Below are 18688 nucleotides of genomic sequence, written 5' to 3' on the forward strand. Positions count from 1 at the left end.
CCTAGATGCTTGCCACGTGTCGTCATGAAACCGTAGAGTTGGGAGCATGTGCTCGGAAATCGGGAGCATGTGCTCCTGGGTCTAAAATCAGCTTTTCTGCTCCAATTCAACTCCTTTCTGCTCCGATTGCTCCTGCTGTTCCAATCCTTGCTTTTAGCTTCCTAGCATCTTATTATAACCTGAAAAGGACTCAAACAACTACAAAACTATCAAATAAACGGGGTCAAAGTGAGTCAAAACCGTAACATATCAACAGTGACCATAAACATAATTGTTCGGATCCCAACACCTGTAGAAACAGAGATGGAGGCTTTTATTGTAAGTGTCGCTCTGGTTACCGCTTAGATACAACCACAATGAGCTGCAAGCGTAAAGAGTTTGGATGGCCTATGATTCTTCTTGGTAAGCTTCCCTCTCACTTTTTCTGGACTTATTCCCGCATCAACTCATTCTAATCATCTATCTGTCTCTGTGATGCGTGTGATCAGTGACCACTATCGTCTTCTTGGTCATCCTTCTTGGCGTTAGTTTCATACAACGTAGGTTGAGGCGTCGTAAAGACACCGAGCTGCGAGAAAAATTCTTTGAGAAAAATGGTGGTGGCATGTTGATACAGCGACTCTCAGGAGCAGGGACATCTAATGTTGATGTTAAAATATTTACTGAGGAAGGCATGAAAGAAGCAACTAATGGTTATGATGAGAGCAAAATCTTGGGTCAGGGAGGCCAGGGGACAGTCTACAAAGGGATACTACCAGACAGCTCCATAGTTGCCATAAAGAAAGCTCGGCTAGGAGACAATAGCCAAGTAAAGCAGTTCATCAATGAAGTGCTCGTGCTTTCACAAATCAACCATAGGAACGTGGTCAAGCTCTTGGGATGTTGTCTAGAGACCGAAGTTCCCTTGCTAGTCTACGAGTTCATTAACAGTGGCACTCTTTTCGATCACTTGCACGGTTCTCGGTTTGATTCTTCTCTAACATGGGAACACCGTCTGAGAATAGCTGTAGAAGTCGCTGGAAGTCTTGCTTATCTTCACTCATTTGCTTCTATTCCAATCATCCACCGCGATGTCAAGACTGCCAATATCCTCCTGGATGATAACTTAACCGCAAAAGTAGCTGACTTTGGTGCATCAAGGCTGATACCGATGGATAAAGAGTAGCTCACAACTATGTTGCAAGGCACTCTAGGTTACTTAGACCCAGAGTACTACACCACAGGATTGCTGAACGAAAAAAGCGATGTTTATAGCTTCGGGGTAGTCCTCATGGAACTGCTCTCAGGTCAAAAGGCATTGTGCTTTGAACGGCTAGAGACCTCAAAACATCTAGTGAATTACTTTATCTCTGCCATGAAAAAGAATCGGTTGCATGAGATTATTGACGGTCAAGTGATGAACGAGTACAATCAAAGGGAGATCCAGGAAGCTGAAAAAATTGCTCTTGAGTGTACAAGACTTATGGGAGAGGAAAGGCCAAGCATGAAAGACGTTGCTGCAGAGCTAGAAGCCTTGAGAACCAAAACGACCAAACATAAGTGGTCAGATCAGTTTCCGAAGGAGGTTGAGCACTTGCTTGGTGTTCAAATCTTATCAGCGCAGGGTGATACCAGTAGCACTGGCTATGACAGCATTAAGAATGTTGCAATATTAGACATTGAAGCTGGCCGCTGATATTTATCAGTCCAGCTCTGACAAAAGCAAATGTAATGTGATTTTTTCTTGTGTTGTTAAGGAATCTTAATGCTTTATATTGTTGTCTTATGGTGTTCTCTCTTTAAAAAAGAAAAAACCAATGACTCCATATATTCTAAGTGTGATATGTTGTTATAAAGGCGACAAAAACAAATTCGTTAAGGAACACTAAAACTTTTTCCAACAAAAAGCATCAAAAGAAACCAGAGGATGTTGTGATCAGGGGTCTTCTTCTACATCTTCTCTATTAATCAAAAATTTTCATATGTGAAAAAGAAAACCAATTTAAATAACTGTTAAGAAAAAGGGTATGTCAAGGAAAGAATTAGAGTAGAGTTTGACGAAGAAGGTTGAGCAATGTCGTCCACTATTCAATAATATATTACCATTTCTTCCCATTTGAAGAATCCTTGCAGCCATCATATCGTACCACTTGAAGGCAATTATCGTATTTGAATAATAATTAAAATATTTTTGAGGTGGGAATATATGTCAAGAAAAAACAGAGTAAATTTGCCGTGTAATATAAGGAAAAGAAGAGAGCCGAGACTGAAGTTGACGAAGAGCGTTTACATATGAAGATTCCTTGCAAATACCCCAACCTTCTTAATCTTTTAATAGTAGTAAGAAAATAAGTCTCTGTTAACAAAACCAAATTGGCTACCCCACTATGAGGGAAACGAACAAGATATCAAGAAACGACGAGAGGACCGAGACCTAAAGTTGTCACTGTTTAACCCAAGCAAACGTACACGTTGGTTCTAGATTCTTTATTGGCATGTTCTTGGTTTTGTTTTTGTAGTTGAATTTTAGTCTTGCATATTCCTGAAATTTCTTAAAGAATGGGAACGGTTCTGAGAAAATGAGTAAAGAGAAACATCTCATGTACTGGACTTCATTTCCTACAAGAAAAAGCTTCAATTCAACGAGATGAGAGAAGAATAAAAAAAACAAAATTAAAAGAGGAACAAAGTTAAAGAGAAGAGAAATAAAGATATATAGAAGATGAAGTTGCAGGGTGTGTTCTTTGGTGGCTATTCTTTCCCTCAACGAGCAACCTCATCCCCATGCCTCGCTAGGAATGCCACACTTTAATGTGGAAATGCTACAATCGAGTACCCTTTACGGCTATAATAAATTTCAAAATAATAACTCATAACATCAAGTTGCCTGGATATCAAAAAAAGTAAGAGACGCGATAGAGATTGAAGTTTATAAATGGTTGACAAGTCCACTACTTAAACGTCCTCCTTGCGTTAAATTGACTTGGTGTGGTCTCTGTAGTTAAATACTAGTTCACTAAAGCAGATTCATGCAATTATTGGGAAACTGAAGACAGGTCAACGTAAACAAGTCAAGTGAACATTTCAACACTGGAGTTTGTTATCTTAGCTTTAAGAAGCCTCGGGGAGAGATGAGAGAAAACTCAAAGAGAAACCAATTTAGAGAGACTGAAAGCAAGTGAGAAAAAAAAGAGAGAAGGAGAAGATGAGGTTGCAAGAGGGTCTGACCTTGGTGGCTATTTTCTATCTTTCTTATACGCAGCTGGTCAAGGGGCATACTCACCAGGATTGCCAAACTAAATGTGGAAACGTCGCAGTAGAGTACCCTTTTGGCACTTCTCCAGGTTGTTACTATGCCGAAGATCCTAGTTTTAACCTCACCTGTAACGAGACAGAGAAGCAGCCCTTCTTTGGCAACGTTCCGGTTATCAACATATCTCAGAGCGGACAGCTCCGGGTTCGGCTACTTATATCCAAAATTTGCTACCACAGTCGGGGAAACCAAGCTGCGAACGAAACGTACAAAATTTACCTGAGGAATCTCACTCTCTCTCAACACAACAAATTTACTGTAGTAGGTTGTAACAGTTACGCATATCTCAACACATCTGGAGTTGAAAAATACTCAACTGGATGCATAGCAATGTGTGATTCTGCCCCAAAGACAAAAGGATCATGTTCTGGTCAAGGTTGCTGCCAGACCCATGTCCCTGGAGGTAGTACATATGTCAATGTAAAACCACATAGCTTTAACGGCCATACTGCTGTGCATCAATTTAATCCTTGCACCTACGCCTTTCTCGTCGAAGATGATAAGTTTGACTTCCATGCTTTAGAAGATCTCAAGAATATGCGGAATGTTACGAGGTTTCCTGTGGTATTAGATTGGTCTATTGGAAACCAGACATGCAAAGAAGTTGTAGGCAGAAACATATGTGGTGGGAACAGCACATGTTTTGATTCTGCTCGTGGAAAGGGTTACAACTGCAAATGTTTAGAAGGTTTTGAGGGGAATCCATACCTTCCAAACGGTTGTCAAGGTACTTTAACTTGAATTCTTACTTTCTTTTCTTTTAGTTCTTTAATCGTTTACTTCATACGTTGCTCTTTTTCCTTGACCAGACATCAATGAGTGTATGACTAGTAGTAAACATAACTGTTCGTATCCTAGTACCTGTGAAAACACGAAATGAAGCTTCAATTGTAACTGTCCATCTGGTTACCGCAAAGATTCCCATAATAGCTGCACTCGTGAAGTCAAGCCTGATTACTTAAGATGGACTCAAATTTTTCTTGGTAAGCTCTCCTCACTAGTTCCGGATTCTTTCCTTTCTGAAAAGACTAGCTCTTAAACACCTATGTGTGATGTGATCAGGAACCATCATCGGCTTCTCAATCATCCTGATTGGCGTAAGCTGTATAAAACGGAGAATTAAGCACCGGAAAAACACTGAGCTCCGACAACAATTCTTCGAGCAAAACGGTGGCGGCATCTTGATACAGCGACTCTCAGGAGCAGGGCCATCAAATGTTGATGTTAAAATATTTACTGAGGAAGGCATGAAGAAAGCAACTAATGGTTATGATGAAAGCAGAATCCTGGGTCAGGGAGGTCAAGGAACAGTCTACAAAGGGATATTGTCAGATAACTCTATAATTGCTATAAAGAAAGCTCGACTTGGAGACAGTAGCCAAGTAGAGCAATTCATCAACGAAGTGCTCGTGCTTTCACAAATTAATCACAGGAACGTGGTCAAGCTCTTGGGATGTTGTCTAGAGACCGAAGTTCCCTTGCTGGTTTATGAGTTCATTACCAGTGGCACCCTTTTCGATCACTTGCACGGTTCCATGTTTGATTCTTCTCTTACATGGGCACACCGTCTAAGGATAGCAATAGAAGTCGCTGGAACTCTCTCATATCTGCACTCCTCAGCTTCTATTCCCATAATCCACCGCGATGTCAAGACTGCTAATATTCTCTTGGATGAAGACTTAACTGCAAAAGTAGCTGACTTTGGTGCATCAAGGCTGATACCGATGGACAAAGAGCAGCTCACAACAATGGTGCAAGGCACTCTCGGGTATTTAGACCCAGAATACTACAACACAGGGCTTCTGAACGAGAAGAGCGATGTTTATAGCTTTGGGGTAGTCCTCATGGAACTAATCTCAGGTGAAAAGGCATTGTGCTTTGAACGGCCACAGACATCAAAACATCTGGTGAGTTACTTTGGTTCTGCCATGAAAGAGAATAGGTTGCATGAGATTGTTAATGGGCAAGTGATGAACGAGGATAATCAGTGTGAGATCCAGGAAGCTGCAAGAATTGCTATTGAGTGTACAAGAATTATGGGAGAGGAAAGGCCAAAGATGAAAGAAGTAGCTGCAGAGCTAGAGGCCTTGAGAGTCAAAGCAACAAAGCATAAGTGGTCGGATCAGTATCCTGAGGAGAATGAACACTTGCTAGGTGTTCAAACCTTATCAGCACAAGGCGATACTAGTAGTAGCCGTGGTTATGACAGCATTAAGAATGTACCAATATTGGACATTGAAGCTGGCCGCTGATTTTAATGCTTTCACACAAAATCACATCATATGTATTTCTTTTGTTTGTAAAAAAAAAAAAGAATCCTACGTCTTTGTTGCTTCATCAATCTATCTAGTTATTGACAAATTTAGAGTTTTTGTGTTCATGAATCTAATGTCCATACGACATTGAAACAACTGAAATAAGAAACACTAGAATCTAAACAAAGGCATAAAAATGAAAACATAGAGAAAAGTGTTATGAGAGCAATGGACCTGCAATTCCTAAAATCAATCATCTCCTGTACCTCTTCATCATCGATTCTGCTCGCTCAACACTAGCGAAAGCTTGGTAAAGAGACGGAGGAGGTTTCTCGAACGTGATCGTTGTCATCACACCGTCAAAGCATCTGTTCAAACCCATCAAAAACTCGTAACGCTGCTCCTTCTCTCTCGCCTCTTTAGCTAGCTTCGTACTCTCGCATTTGCAACCACCGCACTTACACTCAGGCACAGGATCGTACTCCGACAACTCCAACCAAGCTTTATTCAGTTTCCCAAAATACTCCGCCACGGAGTCACCACCTTGCCTCAGCGACGCGATTCTCCGACGAAGCTGGTAAATCTTCAGATCAACGCTCGGAACGAACCTGCTCCTTAGACTTTCCCACGCTTTATGCGCAGTCTCCGCGTACAACACAGATTTAACAAGCGTCTCGCTCATCGAGTTCATCAGCCAAAGCATAACCATCGCGTTGCATCGTTTCCATGGCTGATAGAGCGGCGAGGAAGGTTCTGGTTTCTCGATTGTGCCGTCGACGAATCCGATTTTGTTCGTGAATCGAAGGAAATCGAGAAACCGTAGTTTCCAGAAGATGTAGTTGTCTTCGGCTTCGTTGAGTTTTTCGATAGAGAAGGAATTGGGTGATAGTTCAAGATACTCTGGTTGTACATAATACGGAGACTCGTCATCGATTGTGATAGTTTTCGCCATTGTCGTCGTCACTCGTCACTGCTCTCTCTCTTCTAAATTCTAGGGATTGCTTCTTTTTATCCCTTTCGATTTTGACTTTTTTAGTCTTGAAATATTTTCTTTTAAGTTAACAGTTGGGCTTTAATGGGCCTTATATTTCCCGTCGAGAGCCCAAATATTTAGGGTTTTATCATTTCTTAGTTAAACAAGCATGAAGTCACACTCATCAGAATAGAAACCATCTCAATCATATCTGATTTGTGTATCAGTGTATGTGTTGTTAGAACCGATCCAAGCTCCTGAAGGAAACGCCTTTGCCAAGTCGAATCCATGGCTTTGTTGGGAACTGCCATCAAGAGCAGTGAGGTGGAAGTTGAGAAAGACAAGCTAGAATATTCGATCCCTTATGATTTAGAGGTGGAGATACTGAGTAGATTGCCGACAAAGTCTATGATGAAGGCCCGATGCGTGTCTAAGATATGGTCTTCCATCATCCGAAGCCAGAGATTCGTCGATTCCTACTACACTTTGTCCTTGACGCGATCGCGTTTTATAGTCATTTTATGTAACGGTGGTGTATACGCCAAGCGTGACGTCGAGCGTTTGTTCATTTTTTCCTCTTCCTTCGAGGAAGAGAAATCTTCTTCTTTAGTTGCTACGCTAGACATGACAATACCTTCTGTGGTCTTGAATTACAACTTCAAATGTCCTTCCATCCATGGCTTTCTCGGTTGTTGTAGTAGTAGATTTCAGTTCATTGTATGTAACCCGACCACGAGGCAAGTCATTACTTTACCCATTAAAGGAATCCGCGCATCCTTGGGATATGATCCTGTTGGTCGTCAATTCAAAGCGTTGAACCTGGTGACTCGTCCTGAACTGTTTCCTGATTTTCTAGTTCACGAGGTTATAACATTTGGAGGAAGAGGAGAAGTATCACGCAAAAAGGTTACCACCGCTCCTTATTACCCTGTAGCCGATGGACTTTACATCAATGGTTCCATCTATTATGCTGCTTGGGCCCCTCATCTAAGAATGGATCCGGTGATTGTGTGTTTTGATGTTAGATACGAGAAAATAAGTTTTATTAAAGCGCCTAGGGATGTTGTCTTCTGGGAGTTTGAATCAATATTGATAGATTACCGAGGGAAGTTAGCTTCGGTTTCAATACACCCATATGCTCCTTTCCAAAGTTTTAGTTTATGGATACTTGAGGATGCCATGAAACATGATTGGTCCAAGCAAACATTTGAGCTTCCCTTCCCTTTGGCCGATGTCATAACTTCCCCGGGCACGAACAAGGCTGGTGAAATCATTTTTGCCCCAAAATATCTCCTAAACATTGGTCAACCCTTCTTCATTTTCTACTACAATGTAGAAAAGAAAAACATTAGAAGCGTTAGGCTCCACGGAATTGTAGACGATGAAGAGTTTTGGCGCCGATATGGACTCCTAAAGAATATGACCGTCACTATCTCACCCGAACACGTTGAAAGTATTGCCTCTTTGTAATGTGTGTGCGTTTTTTTTTTCTTTTTTTTTTTTTTACTTTTTAAGGACCTTAATGTAAGAGCTTGAGCTAGACTTGGTTTTTTCTTCTTTTTAATCAATATCTAGTTTGTTATCTTATATACCATTGATGATTTGCATTTTCTGACATGTGTGTTTGTTTATTAACTGCTGTTCATGTTTTGAGTGTTTTTGTTAGTTTTTGAATTTTTTTCTAAATTGTTTGTTTTCGCTAAGGTAATATATATGCACAAGATATCATTGAACTGTTTGCTAGCTTGTCGAGGTCGTTTATTTATCTATGTAGATTATATTATGCCATTTTGGAAGTTTTGGGCAAGCAAATCTTTTGGAAACCCATATATATTCTTAACTATCATTTGAGTTTAAACGAACAATCTCATATGTCTAATTAATTCTAAAAGACAGTGCAAAGAAGCAGGTAAGAGAAAGATTATAGTGAAGGTGGTGTATCTTATTAAACTAGAAGCTTGCAGATTCCCTCCCCTTACTGCTTCTTTCCAAGGTTATTCCGAGTTTGAGGAGGGATACTTTGCATGATCTCTATCCATTACTATTAGTTTCACGGATCCACAATAATTTCACCATAAGATGCAAATCTTGTTCTCTAAGTCATATCTAATATAGAACGAAGGGTAAACCCTTCAAGAATTATAGCACTAATTTTCTTCAATAAAAAGCTACAAAAGAAACAGAGAGCATACTTTAATCATCATGAGTCTCTCATTCCTGCATGGCCACGACAACAAGGCGAATTTTCGTAACTGAATAATAAAACTTGAATTTTGAGGTGTAAATATATATATATATACTCTTCTAAGTAAAAACTAAAAAGATTGAATTTTTGAGGTGTAATTTTGAGGCGTCGACAAGTCAACCATTTAACAACATCATTGAAATGAAATAGATATAGACGTAGGTCAACTTGTACGTGGTTGTCATCTGTGTGTTCCTACAAAAATAAATTGAAAGAGACATAGACGTTGGGAAATTAAATAAGAATGTAAAGGGTGTGAATAGAGTGATGGAACCGGTCGGAATCTTGGGTTAGTAGTTTTTAATCTCCATTCAATAACAAGCTATGGTACACTTTTTAGATGATTAAAAAACTAATCAATATATATGATTACCAAATTGTTTGACAAGTCCAATTGTTACAATTATATCTTCCTTACAAGGCAACATTGAAGATAAATGTTCGACAAGTCCAGTACTTCTGGTCTGTTCTGTGTAGTAAGATTCCTGCAATTATTTGGAAAGTTTGGACATATCAAGATTGGGGTCTTAGCTATAATAAGTAGAAGCCTCGGAGAGATGAGATAAAACTCAAAGAGAAACCAATTTAGAGAGACTAAAAGCAAGTGAGAAAAAAGAAAGAAGGAGAAGATGAAGTTCAAGTTGCAAGAGGCTCTGGTGGCTTTTTTCTACCTTGTTTATACGCAGCTGGTTAGGGGGCAAACTCATCCTCGCGAGGGTTGCCAAACTAGATGTGGAAATGTCACTATCGAGTACCCATTTGGCACTTCTCCAGGTTGTTACTATGCCAACAATCGTAATTTCAATCTTACTTGTAACGAGAAAGAGAAGCTACTTCTTTTTGGCAACATTCCAGTCATCAATATTTCTCACAGCGGCGAGCTACGTGTTCGGGTTCCCCCTTCCTACTCTTGCTACAATAGCGGAGGAATATTTAATAGTTCTCAGTCCACTACTTTTGGGCTGGGTGATTTAACTCTCAGCACTAAAAACAGGTTTACTGCAGTAGGCTGCAACACTTTCGCATTTTTGAGCACCTACGGAGTTGCAAATCACTCATTTGGATGCATGTCAATGTGTGCTTCTCCTCCGGAGGCAAATGGAGAATGTTCTGGTAAAGGTTGCTGCGAGAGTTCTATCCCTAGGGGGAGCAACTTCTTCGGAGTCCAACCATATAGCTTTAACAACCACACTTTTGTGCATAGCTTTAATCCTTGCAGCTACGCGTTTCTCGTCGAAAATGGTACATTTAACTTCGATGCGTTGGAGGATCTTAAGAATCTGCGTAATGTCACAGACTTCCCTGTGGTATTAGATTGGTCCATTGGAAAACAAACATGCGAACAAGTTGGAAAAACGAGCATATGTGGTGGGAATAGCACATGCTTCGATTCCACTCGTGGAGTCGGGTATAACTGCAAATGTTTTGAAGGTTTTGAGGGGAATCCATACCTTTCATACGGCTGCCATGGTATACTTTCATAATAAATTATTTTGGTTTTTACTTCTTTTGGTTGGTAATTGTTGTCCTAACACAGTTGTTATTGCATCTTGCTTTTTTTTTTCTTGGGACAGATATTAATGAGTGTACTAGTAGTATAAATAACTGTTCGGATCCCAAGACCTGTAGAAACAAGGCTGGAGGATTCTATTGTAAGTGCCAATCTGGTTACCACTTAGATACCAACACGATGAGCTGCAAGCGTAAAGACGTTGGATGGACTATAATTCTTCTTGGTAAGCGTTCATCACTGTTTCAGGTTTTATTGTTTCCCATATAAACTCATTCTAATCATCTATGATATGTGGGATCAGGAACAACCATTTGCTTCTTGGTAATCCTACTTGTCGTTAGCTGTATAAAACAGAAAAGGAAGCATCAGAAAAACACTGAGCTCCGACAAAAATTCTTCGAGCAAAATGGCGGTGGTATGTTGATACAGCGACTCTCAGGAGCAGGGCCATCAAACGTTGATGTCAAAATATTTACTGAGGAAGGCATGAAGGAAGCAACTAATGGTTATGATGAAAGTAGAATCTTGGGTCAGGGAGGCCAGGGAACAGTCTACAAAGGGATATTACCGGATAACTCCATAGTTGCTATAAAGAAAGCTCGACTTGGAGACAATAGCCAAGTTGAGCATTTCATCAACGAAGTGCTCGTGCTTTCTCAAATTAACCACAGGAACGTGGTCAAGCTTTTGGGCTGCTGTCTGGAGACTGAAATCCCGTTACTGGTCTATGAGTATATTAACAGTGGCACTCTTTTCGATCACTTGCACGGTTCCATGTTTAGTACTTCTCTAACTTGGGAGCACCGTCTGAGGATAGCCATAGAAGTCGCGGGAACCCTCTCATATCTACACTCCTCTGCTTCTATTCCCATAATCCACCGGGATGTCAAGACGGCTAATATTCTCCTGGATGAAAACTTAACTGCAAAAGTAGCTGACTTTGGTGCTTCAAGGCTGATACCAATGGATAAAGAACAGCTCACAACTATGGTACAAGGTACTCTGGGTTACTTAGACCCAGAATACTACAACACAGGGCTTCTAAACGAGAAGAGTGATGTTTATAGTTTTGGGGTGGTCCTCATGGAACTTCTCTCAGGTCAAACAGCACTGTGCTTTGAACGGCCACAAACCTCGAAACATTTAGTGAGTTACATTGCTTCTGCCATGAAAGAGAATAGATTGCATGAGATTATTGACCGGCAAGTGATGAACGAGGATAATCAGAGAGAGATCCATGAAGCTGCGAGAATTGCTCTTGAGTGTACAAGAGTGACGGGAGAGGAAAGGCCAAAGATGAAGGAAGTCGCTGTAGAGTTAGAGGCCTTGAGAGTCAAAACAACTAAACATAAGAGGTCGGATCAGTATCCTGAAACAGAGGAGATTGAAAACTTGCTCGGCATTCAAATCTTATCAACACAAGGCGATACAAGTAGCACTGGCTATGACAGCATCAATATTGTACCAATATTGGACATTGAAGCTGGCCGCTGATGTATCTCTTTTGTTTGTTAAAAGAAGAATCCTAGTTCTTTGTTACTTCATCAATTATATTTGTTTTGAGACATATTTGTATATATCATTCATCTATAACCATGCTCATATTCCTATTTAGTTGTTATGCTAACCAATAATCGTTCAATAGAAAAAATTCAGATCATGATCATCATTTTCCAAAATGGTTTTTAAGAAAACAACTCAAAACGAAACACTAAAATCTAAAAAACAAAAAACAGAGAAAAAAGTTATGATGATCGACCTGCAATTCCTAAATTCATAATCGATTCTCAATGCTTAACCATAACGTAAGCATCGTGAAGAGAAGGAGGAGTCTTCTTGTACATGATTCGCGTTCTCACATAGTCCAAATCTTTGTTCAAACCCATCAGAAACGCGTAACGCTGCTCCTTCTCTCTCGCCTCTTCACCTCGTTTCGCACCCTCGCAATCAGAACCACCGCAGTTACACTCGGGGACAGGATCATACTCCGACAACTCCATCCAAGCTTTACTAAATTTCCTAAAATACTCTTCCTCAGAGTCACCACCTTGCCTCAGCGTCGCGAGACTCCGACGAAGCTCGTAGATCTTTGAATCAAAACATGGAACAAACACACGTCTGAGATCTTCCCACGCTTTATGAGCAGTCTCAGCGTGCAGAACATGGTTTTGAAGCGTTTCGGTCACCGAGTTCATCAGCCAGCACAGAATCATCGAGTTGCATTGTTTCCATGGCTCGTAGTGCGGCGAGGAAGGGTCTGGTTTCTCGAGAGTACCGTCGATGAACCCGATCTTGTTCGTGTATCTGAGTAAATCGAGAAATCGAATCCTCCACATGACGTAGTTGTCTTTGGCTTCGCTGAGTTTCTCGAGTAAGGTACTGACGAATAGGGTGAACTGGTGAATAAAATATGGATGGAAATAATAGGGAGACTTGGTGTCGTGTGTTAAAGATAAGTTGCTGATGATAGTATTTGCCATTGTCGTCACTGCTCTAAGTTCTCTGACTTCTCTCTGCTTCTCTAATTCTTGGGATTTGCTTTTGTATATATATATCCCTTTCGAGTTTGAGAAAAAAAAAAGAGTAACTTTACGTAGCTTCCGGCGAGTGAGGAGAAGAAGAAGAACAGAGTACAGCGAAAAGGAAGCGTAGAAGAATGAGTCAATTAGATAAGACAAAGTCAACACACAAGAAGAAAGGAGTTGGGCTTTATGTTTTGTAATAGGGTTGTAGAGTCTAAAGCTAGTAGCTAAAAGAATAAATTAGGCCCAAGTGTTTAAGTGTGTTTGGTTAAAGTCTAAAGCTAGTAGCTAAAGGACAATTAGAGTAGATAACTGTTGTTGTAAGATATGTTATCTAGCAAGTGATTGATGTCCCAGTGTGTAGGGTGGCTACTAGCAAGTGATTGATGTAAGTCTTAGGGTCTAGACTCTAGACCAAGTGTGTGTGTATATTGTAACAAGTGGAGAAAGCCACTATGTGTATTTGCGTGAGGAGATGTTGTAAAAGTTGAAAACGTTTCTTGGTGTCTCTCTAAACAAAGAAACCAGAAACCAAATCGGAGATATATAGAGCAAGAGAACATAAACCTTTGTGAGAAGCAAAACAGAGGTTAGTGAGAATTCCAACAATGTCAAGAAAAGAAGAGACGACCGAGGCTGAAGTTAAAATACATACTTATGCTTACGAGATTATTCTAAGAAATTGTGATCATTCACCTTAATTGGTATGCCTAACGAGTAGCTTGTATCAGAAGATTCAGAGTTCATGAATCCTAAATCCATGTTGTATAGAAAAAAAAAAGCAACTTCAAGTGAAGGATAACTAGATTTATGTAGAATAAGTAATCTTGTTGTCACATGATAGTGTAGATTACAGTAACATGATTAAAAAAACGACCCACAAAGCAACACTAGGGTTCAAAGAAAGCATAAAAGTAAAACGAAAACAGAGAGAATGTGAATGATCATCGACCTGCTTCCTAGATTTACTCATAGGAAGCCACTCATCTTTTCATCGTCAATTCTGCTTGCTCAACCATAGCGTAAGCTTCGTCAAGAGACGGAGTAGGTTTCTTCACGTACATGATAAGCCATGTCACAAAGCTCAGGTCTTTGTTCAACCCCATCAGAAACGCGTAAAGCTCCTCCTTATCTCTCGCCTCTTTTGCTCGTTTCGTCGTCTCGCAATCGCAACCGCCGCACGAACACACTTTCACAGGATCATACACCGAAAGCTCCAGCCAAGCATTGCTCATTCTGTCGAAATATTTAGCCACAGAGTCACCACCTTGCCTCAGCTTAGATATTTTCTGACGAGTCTCGTAGATCTTCACATCGACGTTGAGCACGAATATAAGTCGGAGATGTTCCCACATGTTATGCGCCGTTTCACCAAACGTGACACGTTTACTAAGTTCTTCCGTCATTGAATCCCACATCCAACACATAACCAACGCGTTGCATCGTTTCCATCGTTCGTAAAGCGGGGAGGAAGCGTCCGGCTTCTCAAGTGTACCGTCGACGAACGCGAGTTTGTTCTTGATTCGAAGTAATTGAGTAAAAGAAAGTTTCCAGATAGCATAGTTGTCTTCGGCTTCGCTGAGTATAATACTCGAGTGTCTGTACGGAATTTCATCTTCATCTACATAATAGGGTGAACCGAAATCGAGTGCTTCAGATAAGCTCATATTTGTTTCCGCCATAGTCGCTGCTCTCAAGTTTTGTTTCAGGGTTTACCTTTTCCTAAAAAAACTAAAAATCTATAATATCTACTTTACTAAAAGACTCAAACAAATTGAGTTTAATGGGCATTTGGATTTCCCCTTACGAGCATGGCTCATGACATCACCTATGCATTCATCTTCAATTGAAGTCATTAGTCTTAGTCATAATTTTTTTTTTTTCCGATCAAAAAAGTCATAAATAAATAAAATCTATACTTTCTACCATATGATTTTTTTTTTATGTATAAAAAAATAGCACTACGAGATTATTAGTAACCATCAAAATCTTATATAATAATTATTAGTAACCATCAAAATCTTATATAATAAAAGAAGGTTTTTTCTAACTTTACATAACAATGTGATATTTGGCACTCCACTTTTATGACACATAACATTCTATTTTTTATTTAGCTTTATTTTATTTGTATCTTATATGGTGTATAGTTTTGTTAAAAAAAGATAATTGTTGTTTAGTTTATTTTTTTCAATTTCAACATTTTTACAAAAATATCTTCCTTCCATTTTTTAGTTTTAGCATCTAATATATTTCATAATGAAATCACACACCATAGAACCTAAAAATAAAATATTGATCACCCAACTAAAAAATATAACAAATTGAAACCAAATACAAATAGAAAATGGCTTCATACATTTCAAAGTAAAAACAGAAACCAAATTAATTTATGATAGACTAATCTAATATAAAAGATTTTCTAATATATAAAAAACTCACATTATATTCAATAATCATATATATTGTAGTAAATACACAACTCAAATTTATATTAAATAGTAATTTATAAGTTACATTTTGATTGTGTTTAAATTATATGTACTAAAAAAAACATAATGGTATCATAACATTAATTGCTTTATCACCCTATGATATAACAGAAAACAATAATTTCAAAATTTAATTTATTGTTAATCATAATATTTATATTTAAATGATTAGAAATAGAGACAATATATAGAAAATAAAAAATATATTAAATTTCACACACTTTAATTTTCATGAATTTTTATAAAAACTGGTTAAACTTATACTACAAGATATTTGTTTTGTGATATCGTTTTAATAATTATTTTAAAATTGCCTTATCATATATAAAACTAATTTTTGTTAACTATTACTTTTAGATGATGACAGTAAAATTATATAGGAAAACATAAAATTATCTATCAAAAAAATAAATAAGATCTTACACTTTTCTTTCTAGACTACTCATCAGTTTTTAATTTTCTAAAAAAAAAAGAAAAAACTATAAAAAAAATTTAAAAAATATAATGTATCTTAACTATTTAACGAAAATACTATATAGTTGACTTTGCTATAAGTAATGATCTTATTACTATAGTAACATACTGTTTAAATAATTTCAACAATACATTGTAATCAAAAATATTAAGTAATATTTACTTTAACTTTTTTTTTTCATGACCCTTCTATGAAACACTATATAACATATATAAATTATAAATTGTAGTTGAATCGTAATATTATGAATATTATTTTTAAGACATATATTAACAATTACATCTGTTCATTTCATATATAATTTAATAAAAACTTTATTTATATTTCAAGTTAATAATGCATACATAAACCACGCATCGCGTGAACTACTTTCTAGTAGTACATATTTTACATATTAACATATTTTACATATTTTACACTTTTGGAACAAGGTTACCAACCTGCAAAGCTTAAAATGAAACTTTTTAAAATGGTACATATCAAAATTTCAAGTAAATTATTCGAGCTTATTATTAGTTCTGGTATTGACTTTAAGACTCGAAACGATATTGATAGACACATTAACAAAAGGAAAAAGAGTTACGAAAATGGCGAAAATAATAATATACGAAGGTGACAAAAAAATAGGCTATCAAATGGGTTTTCGAGAGACTCTAGTGGAGAGAATATATAAAGTTATGGCATGCAGCTTAACAGAAGGTTCCCAAGAAGAATAATACAAACTGAAAAGAAACAAACCGAAGAATATACAATAAAGAACAAAAAGATTAAAAATAAATTGGAAAATTTTGATTTGATTTGATAGCCATGCACTAATATTGACTTATATATATATATATAAAGCCTAATTGGTTGAGATCAGGTGATTTGATTTTATAGCTATATCTTTTACTATTCAACTTAACCTTTTTGATTAGACCGTGAGTAGGTGAGTTTTATTATCCAACTTAACGTTAGATAAAATGTCCCAGTTCAAGTTCGTAGACGAGTTATTTGTTGACCCGTTACTTTTCATTGGCTGATAATTCTGACTATACCATTTTCATCTTATTGTCTGAGAATTATTATGACATAATCTAACCCAATACAATTATACACGGCAATTAATATATACCATCTGACTATACAATATTATCAATACATGTATGTACTAACGGAGCGATATATCAGGATGAAATAACAGATATCGTACTGATTCATAGATTGACTAGTGCAATCGTAATCACTGTGTGATTTTGATTATTCGTCGATCCCATTTCTTATAATGAATATACATGATGATGTTGTATTAATTAATACGAGGTGAAAGTAACAAACTACGCTAACTAAATTTGTAACAAAGTCTATACACATTCAATACTCTAGCATATATATATGTAGAGAAACAATGTTTGTTTTATGAAAGTAAAATTAAAGTAGTTTTTGTACAATATGGTGGCCGATTTCTTAATTATAATTAGTAAGTATGCGTACATGCATGATAATTGGAAGAACTATAAAATTGATTTTTGTTACTAAAAAAAATGTATTTGTTCTATATTGAAATGGGGCATTTCGAGACTTATTATTATATTAACTGCTTTTAATTAAGAAAATATATTTTATTATTGGGACAAAGCAAACTTGCACATAAAAAAAATCAGAAAGATACAAGACGTAATTAAACTTACAAACATATATATGTTTCTACTGATTGCATGCATATACCACTGATTGATCAACAGACACATGTTCCATATTTATTACAATAAAACTCTAAAAATACTTTGAAAATGATGAGAAAGCTTTCTCTGCTTGGATCCTTATACTTCATCTTTTCTTTCTCTTATTACAAGCACCAGTAATGGCTTCGTCTGTCTTTTTCTTCTTGTGTACATCGTGTTCTCCTGCAAAGTATATAACGTATATAATATTATGAGTGACATGCATGCATCAACATAAGCTCTTATTCGTTGAGTTAGTGAGATGTGTAGATGTATGTACTATTGAGAGAGTATTTACCGTGATAGAGAATTCTAATAGTGGTATGGAGGAGGAGGAGATTTGTAGAGGTAAGGATGGTGTGGAGGAGAGTAGTGCTTAACCGGAGGAGGAGGGGACTTGTATACGTAGTGTTTCTTTGGTGGTGGCGGGGAATGGTACACTGGAGGGGGGGAGTAGTGCTTAACCGGAGGAGGAGGGGACTTGTATGCGTAATGTTTCTTTGGTGGTGGTGGGGAATGGTAAACCGGGGGAGGAGAGTAGTGCTTAACCGGTGGCGGTGGAGATTTGTAAACGTAATGCTTCTTGGGTGGGGGCGGGGAATGGTAAACTGGAGGAGGAGAGTAGTGCTTCACCGGTGGTGGCGGAGATTTGTAAACGTAGTGTTTCTTTGGTGGTGGCGGGGAATGGTAAACCGGAGGAGGAGAGTAGTGTTTAACTGGAGGAGGAGGAGACTTGTAGACGTAGTGTTTCTTTGGTGGTGGTGGTGAATGGTAAACTGGGGGCGGAGTGTAGTGCTTCACCGGTGGTGGTGGAGATTTGTAGACGTAATGCTTTTTAGGTGGGGGTGGGGAATGGTAAACCGGAGGGGGGGAGTAGTGCTTAACAGGAGGAGGAGGAGACTTGTATACGTAATGTTTCTTGGGGGGTGGCGGTGAGTGGTAAACCGGTGGGGGAGAGTAGTGCTTAACCGGAGAAGGAGGAGACTTGTACACGTAGTGCTTCTTGGGTGGCGGCGGGGAATGGTAAACCGGAGGAGGTGAGTAGTGCTTAACCGGAGGAGCGTAGTGTTTAACCGGTGGTGGAGGAGAAGAATAGAAATAGTTAGCGGTTGATTGAGATACAAAGGTGAGAGAGATTGTTAAGACAAGCAAAGTTGCCACTAAAGAGGCCATTGGAGACCCCATTGGTTGTTTTGTTTTTGGTTTGTGCAATTAGTG

At 38.2% G+C, this 18688-nt stretch overlaps 7 protein-coding genes and 1 pseudogene across 7 annotated transcripts; 5 read left to right on the top strand and 3 right to left on the bottom strand.

Moving 5' to 3' along the window:
* Positions 196-1807, top strand: LOC104776240 (annotated as a pseudogene).
* LOC104776246 (wall-associated receptor kinase 2-like) lies at positions 2860-5653 on the top strand. Its single transcript, XM_010500274.2, has 3 exons — positions 2860-4019; positions 4102-4275; positions 4355-5653. Exons 1-2 carry the CDS (start codon positions 3185-3187, stop codon positions 4170-4172), a joined length of 906 nt encoding a protein of 301 aa, XP_010498576.2. The 5' UTR covers positions 2860-3184; the 3' UTR covers positions 4173-4275; positions 4355-5653.
* On the bottom strand, positions 4354-6554 carry LOC104776245. Its single transcript, XM_010500273.2, has one exon. The coding sequence runs from the start codon at positions 6497-6499 to the stop codon at positions 5801-5803; it is 699 nt and encodes a 232-aa protein (XP_010498575.1). The 5' UTR covers positions 6500-6554; the 3' UTR covers positions 4354-5800.
* On the top strand, positions 4540-5544 carry LOC109130411 (wall-associated receptor kinase 5-like). Its single transcript, XM_019239877.1, has one exon. The coding sequence runs from the start codon at positions 4540-4542 to the stop codon at positions 5542-5544; it is 1005 nt and encodes a 334-aa protein (XP_019095422.1).
* LOC104778805 (F-box protein At1g30790-like) lies at positions 6809-7990 on the top strand. Its single transcript, XM_010503238.1, has one exon. It carries the CDS (start codon positions 6809-6811, stop codon positions 7988-7990), a length of 1182 nt encoding a protein of 393 aa, XP_010501540.1.
* Positions 9157-11882, top strand: LOC104776247 (wall-associated receptor kinase 2-like). Its single transcript, XM_010500275.2, has 3 exons — positions 9157-10235; positions 10340-10501; positions 10580-11882. The coding sequence occupies exons 1-3, from the start codon at positions 9395-9397 to the stop codon at positions 11770-11772; spliced, it is 2196 nt and encodes a 731-aa protein (XP_010498577.1). The 5' UTR covers positions 9157-9394; the 3' UTR covers positions 11773-11882.
* LOC104778806 lies at positions 12045-12732 on the bottom strand. The gene has a single exon (XM_019242367.1). It carries the CDS (start codon positions 12612-12614, stop codon positions 12066-12068), a length of 549 nt encoding a protein of 182 aa, XP_019097912.1. The 5' UTR covers positions 12615-12732; the 3' UTR covers positions 12045-12065.
* Positions 17391-18688, bottom strand: LOC104776248 (extensin-3-like). The gene is made up of 2 exons (XM_010500277.2): positions 17769-18688; positions 17391-17653 (listed from the first exon to the last, which is right to left on the bottom strand). Exon 1 carries the CDS (start codon positions 18653-18655, stop codon positions 17783-17785), a length of 873 nt encoding a protein of 290 aa, XP_010498579.1. The 5' UTR covers positions 18656-18688; the 3' UTR covers positions 17391-17653; positions 17769-17782.

This window comes from Camelina sativa, chromosome 3, assembly GCF_000633955.1.
Source record: "Camelina sativa cultivar DH55 chromosome 3, Cs, whole genome shotgun sequence".
Taxonomy (NCBI): domain Eukaryota; kingdom Viridiplantae; phylum Streptophyta; class Magnoliopsida; order Brassicales; family Brassicaceae; genus Camelina; species Camelina sativa.

Coding starts and splice junctions, on each gene's coding strand:
- LOC104776247 (XM_010500275.2), top strand. CDS start 9,395: ATGAAGTTCAAGTTGCAAGAGGCTCTGGTGGCTTTTTTCTACCTTGTT. Junction 10,236..10,339: donor CCTTTCATACGGCTGCCATG/GTATACTTTCAT, acceptor TTCTTGGGACAG/ATATTAATGAGTGTACTAGT. Junction 10,502..10,579: donor ATGGACTATAATTCTTCTTG/GTAAGCGTTCAT, acceptor ATGTGGGATCAG/GAACAACCATTTGCTTCTTG.
- LOC104776245 (XM_010500273.2), bottom strand. CDS start 6,499: ATGGCGAAAACTATCACAATCGATGACGAGTCTCCGTATTATGTACAA.
- LOC104778805 (XM_010503238.1), top strand. CDS start 6,809: ATGGCTTTGTTGGGAACTGCCATCAAGAGCAGTGAGGTGGAAGTTGAG.
- LOC109130411 (XM_019239877.1), top strand. CDS start 4,540: ATGAAGAAAGCAACTAATGGTTATGATGAAAGCAGAATCCTGGGTCAG.
- LOC104778806 (XM_019242367.1), bottom strand. CDS start 12,614: ATGTGGAGGATTCGATTTCTCGATTTACTCAGATACACGAACAAGATC.
- LOC104776248 (XM_010500277.2), bottom strand. CDS start 18,655: ATGGGGTCTCCAATGGCCTCTTTAGTGGCAACTTTGCTTGTCTTAACA.
- LOC104776246 (XM_010500274.2), top strand. CDS start 3,185: ATGAGGTTGCAAGAGGGTCTGACCTTGGTGGCTATTTTCTATCTTTCT. Junction 4,020..4,101: donor CCTTCCAAACGGTTGTCAAG/GTACTTTAACTT, acceptor TTCCTTGACCAG/ACATCAATGAGTGTATGACT.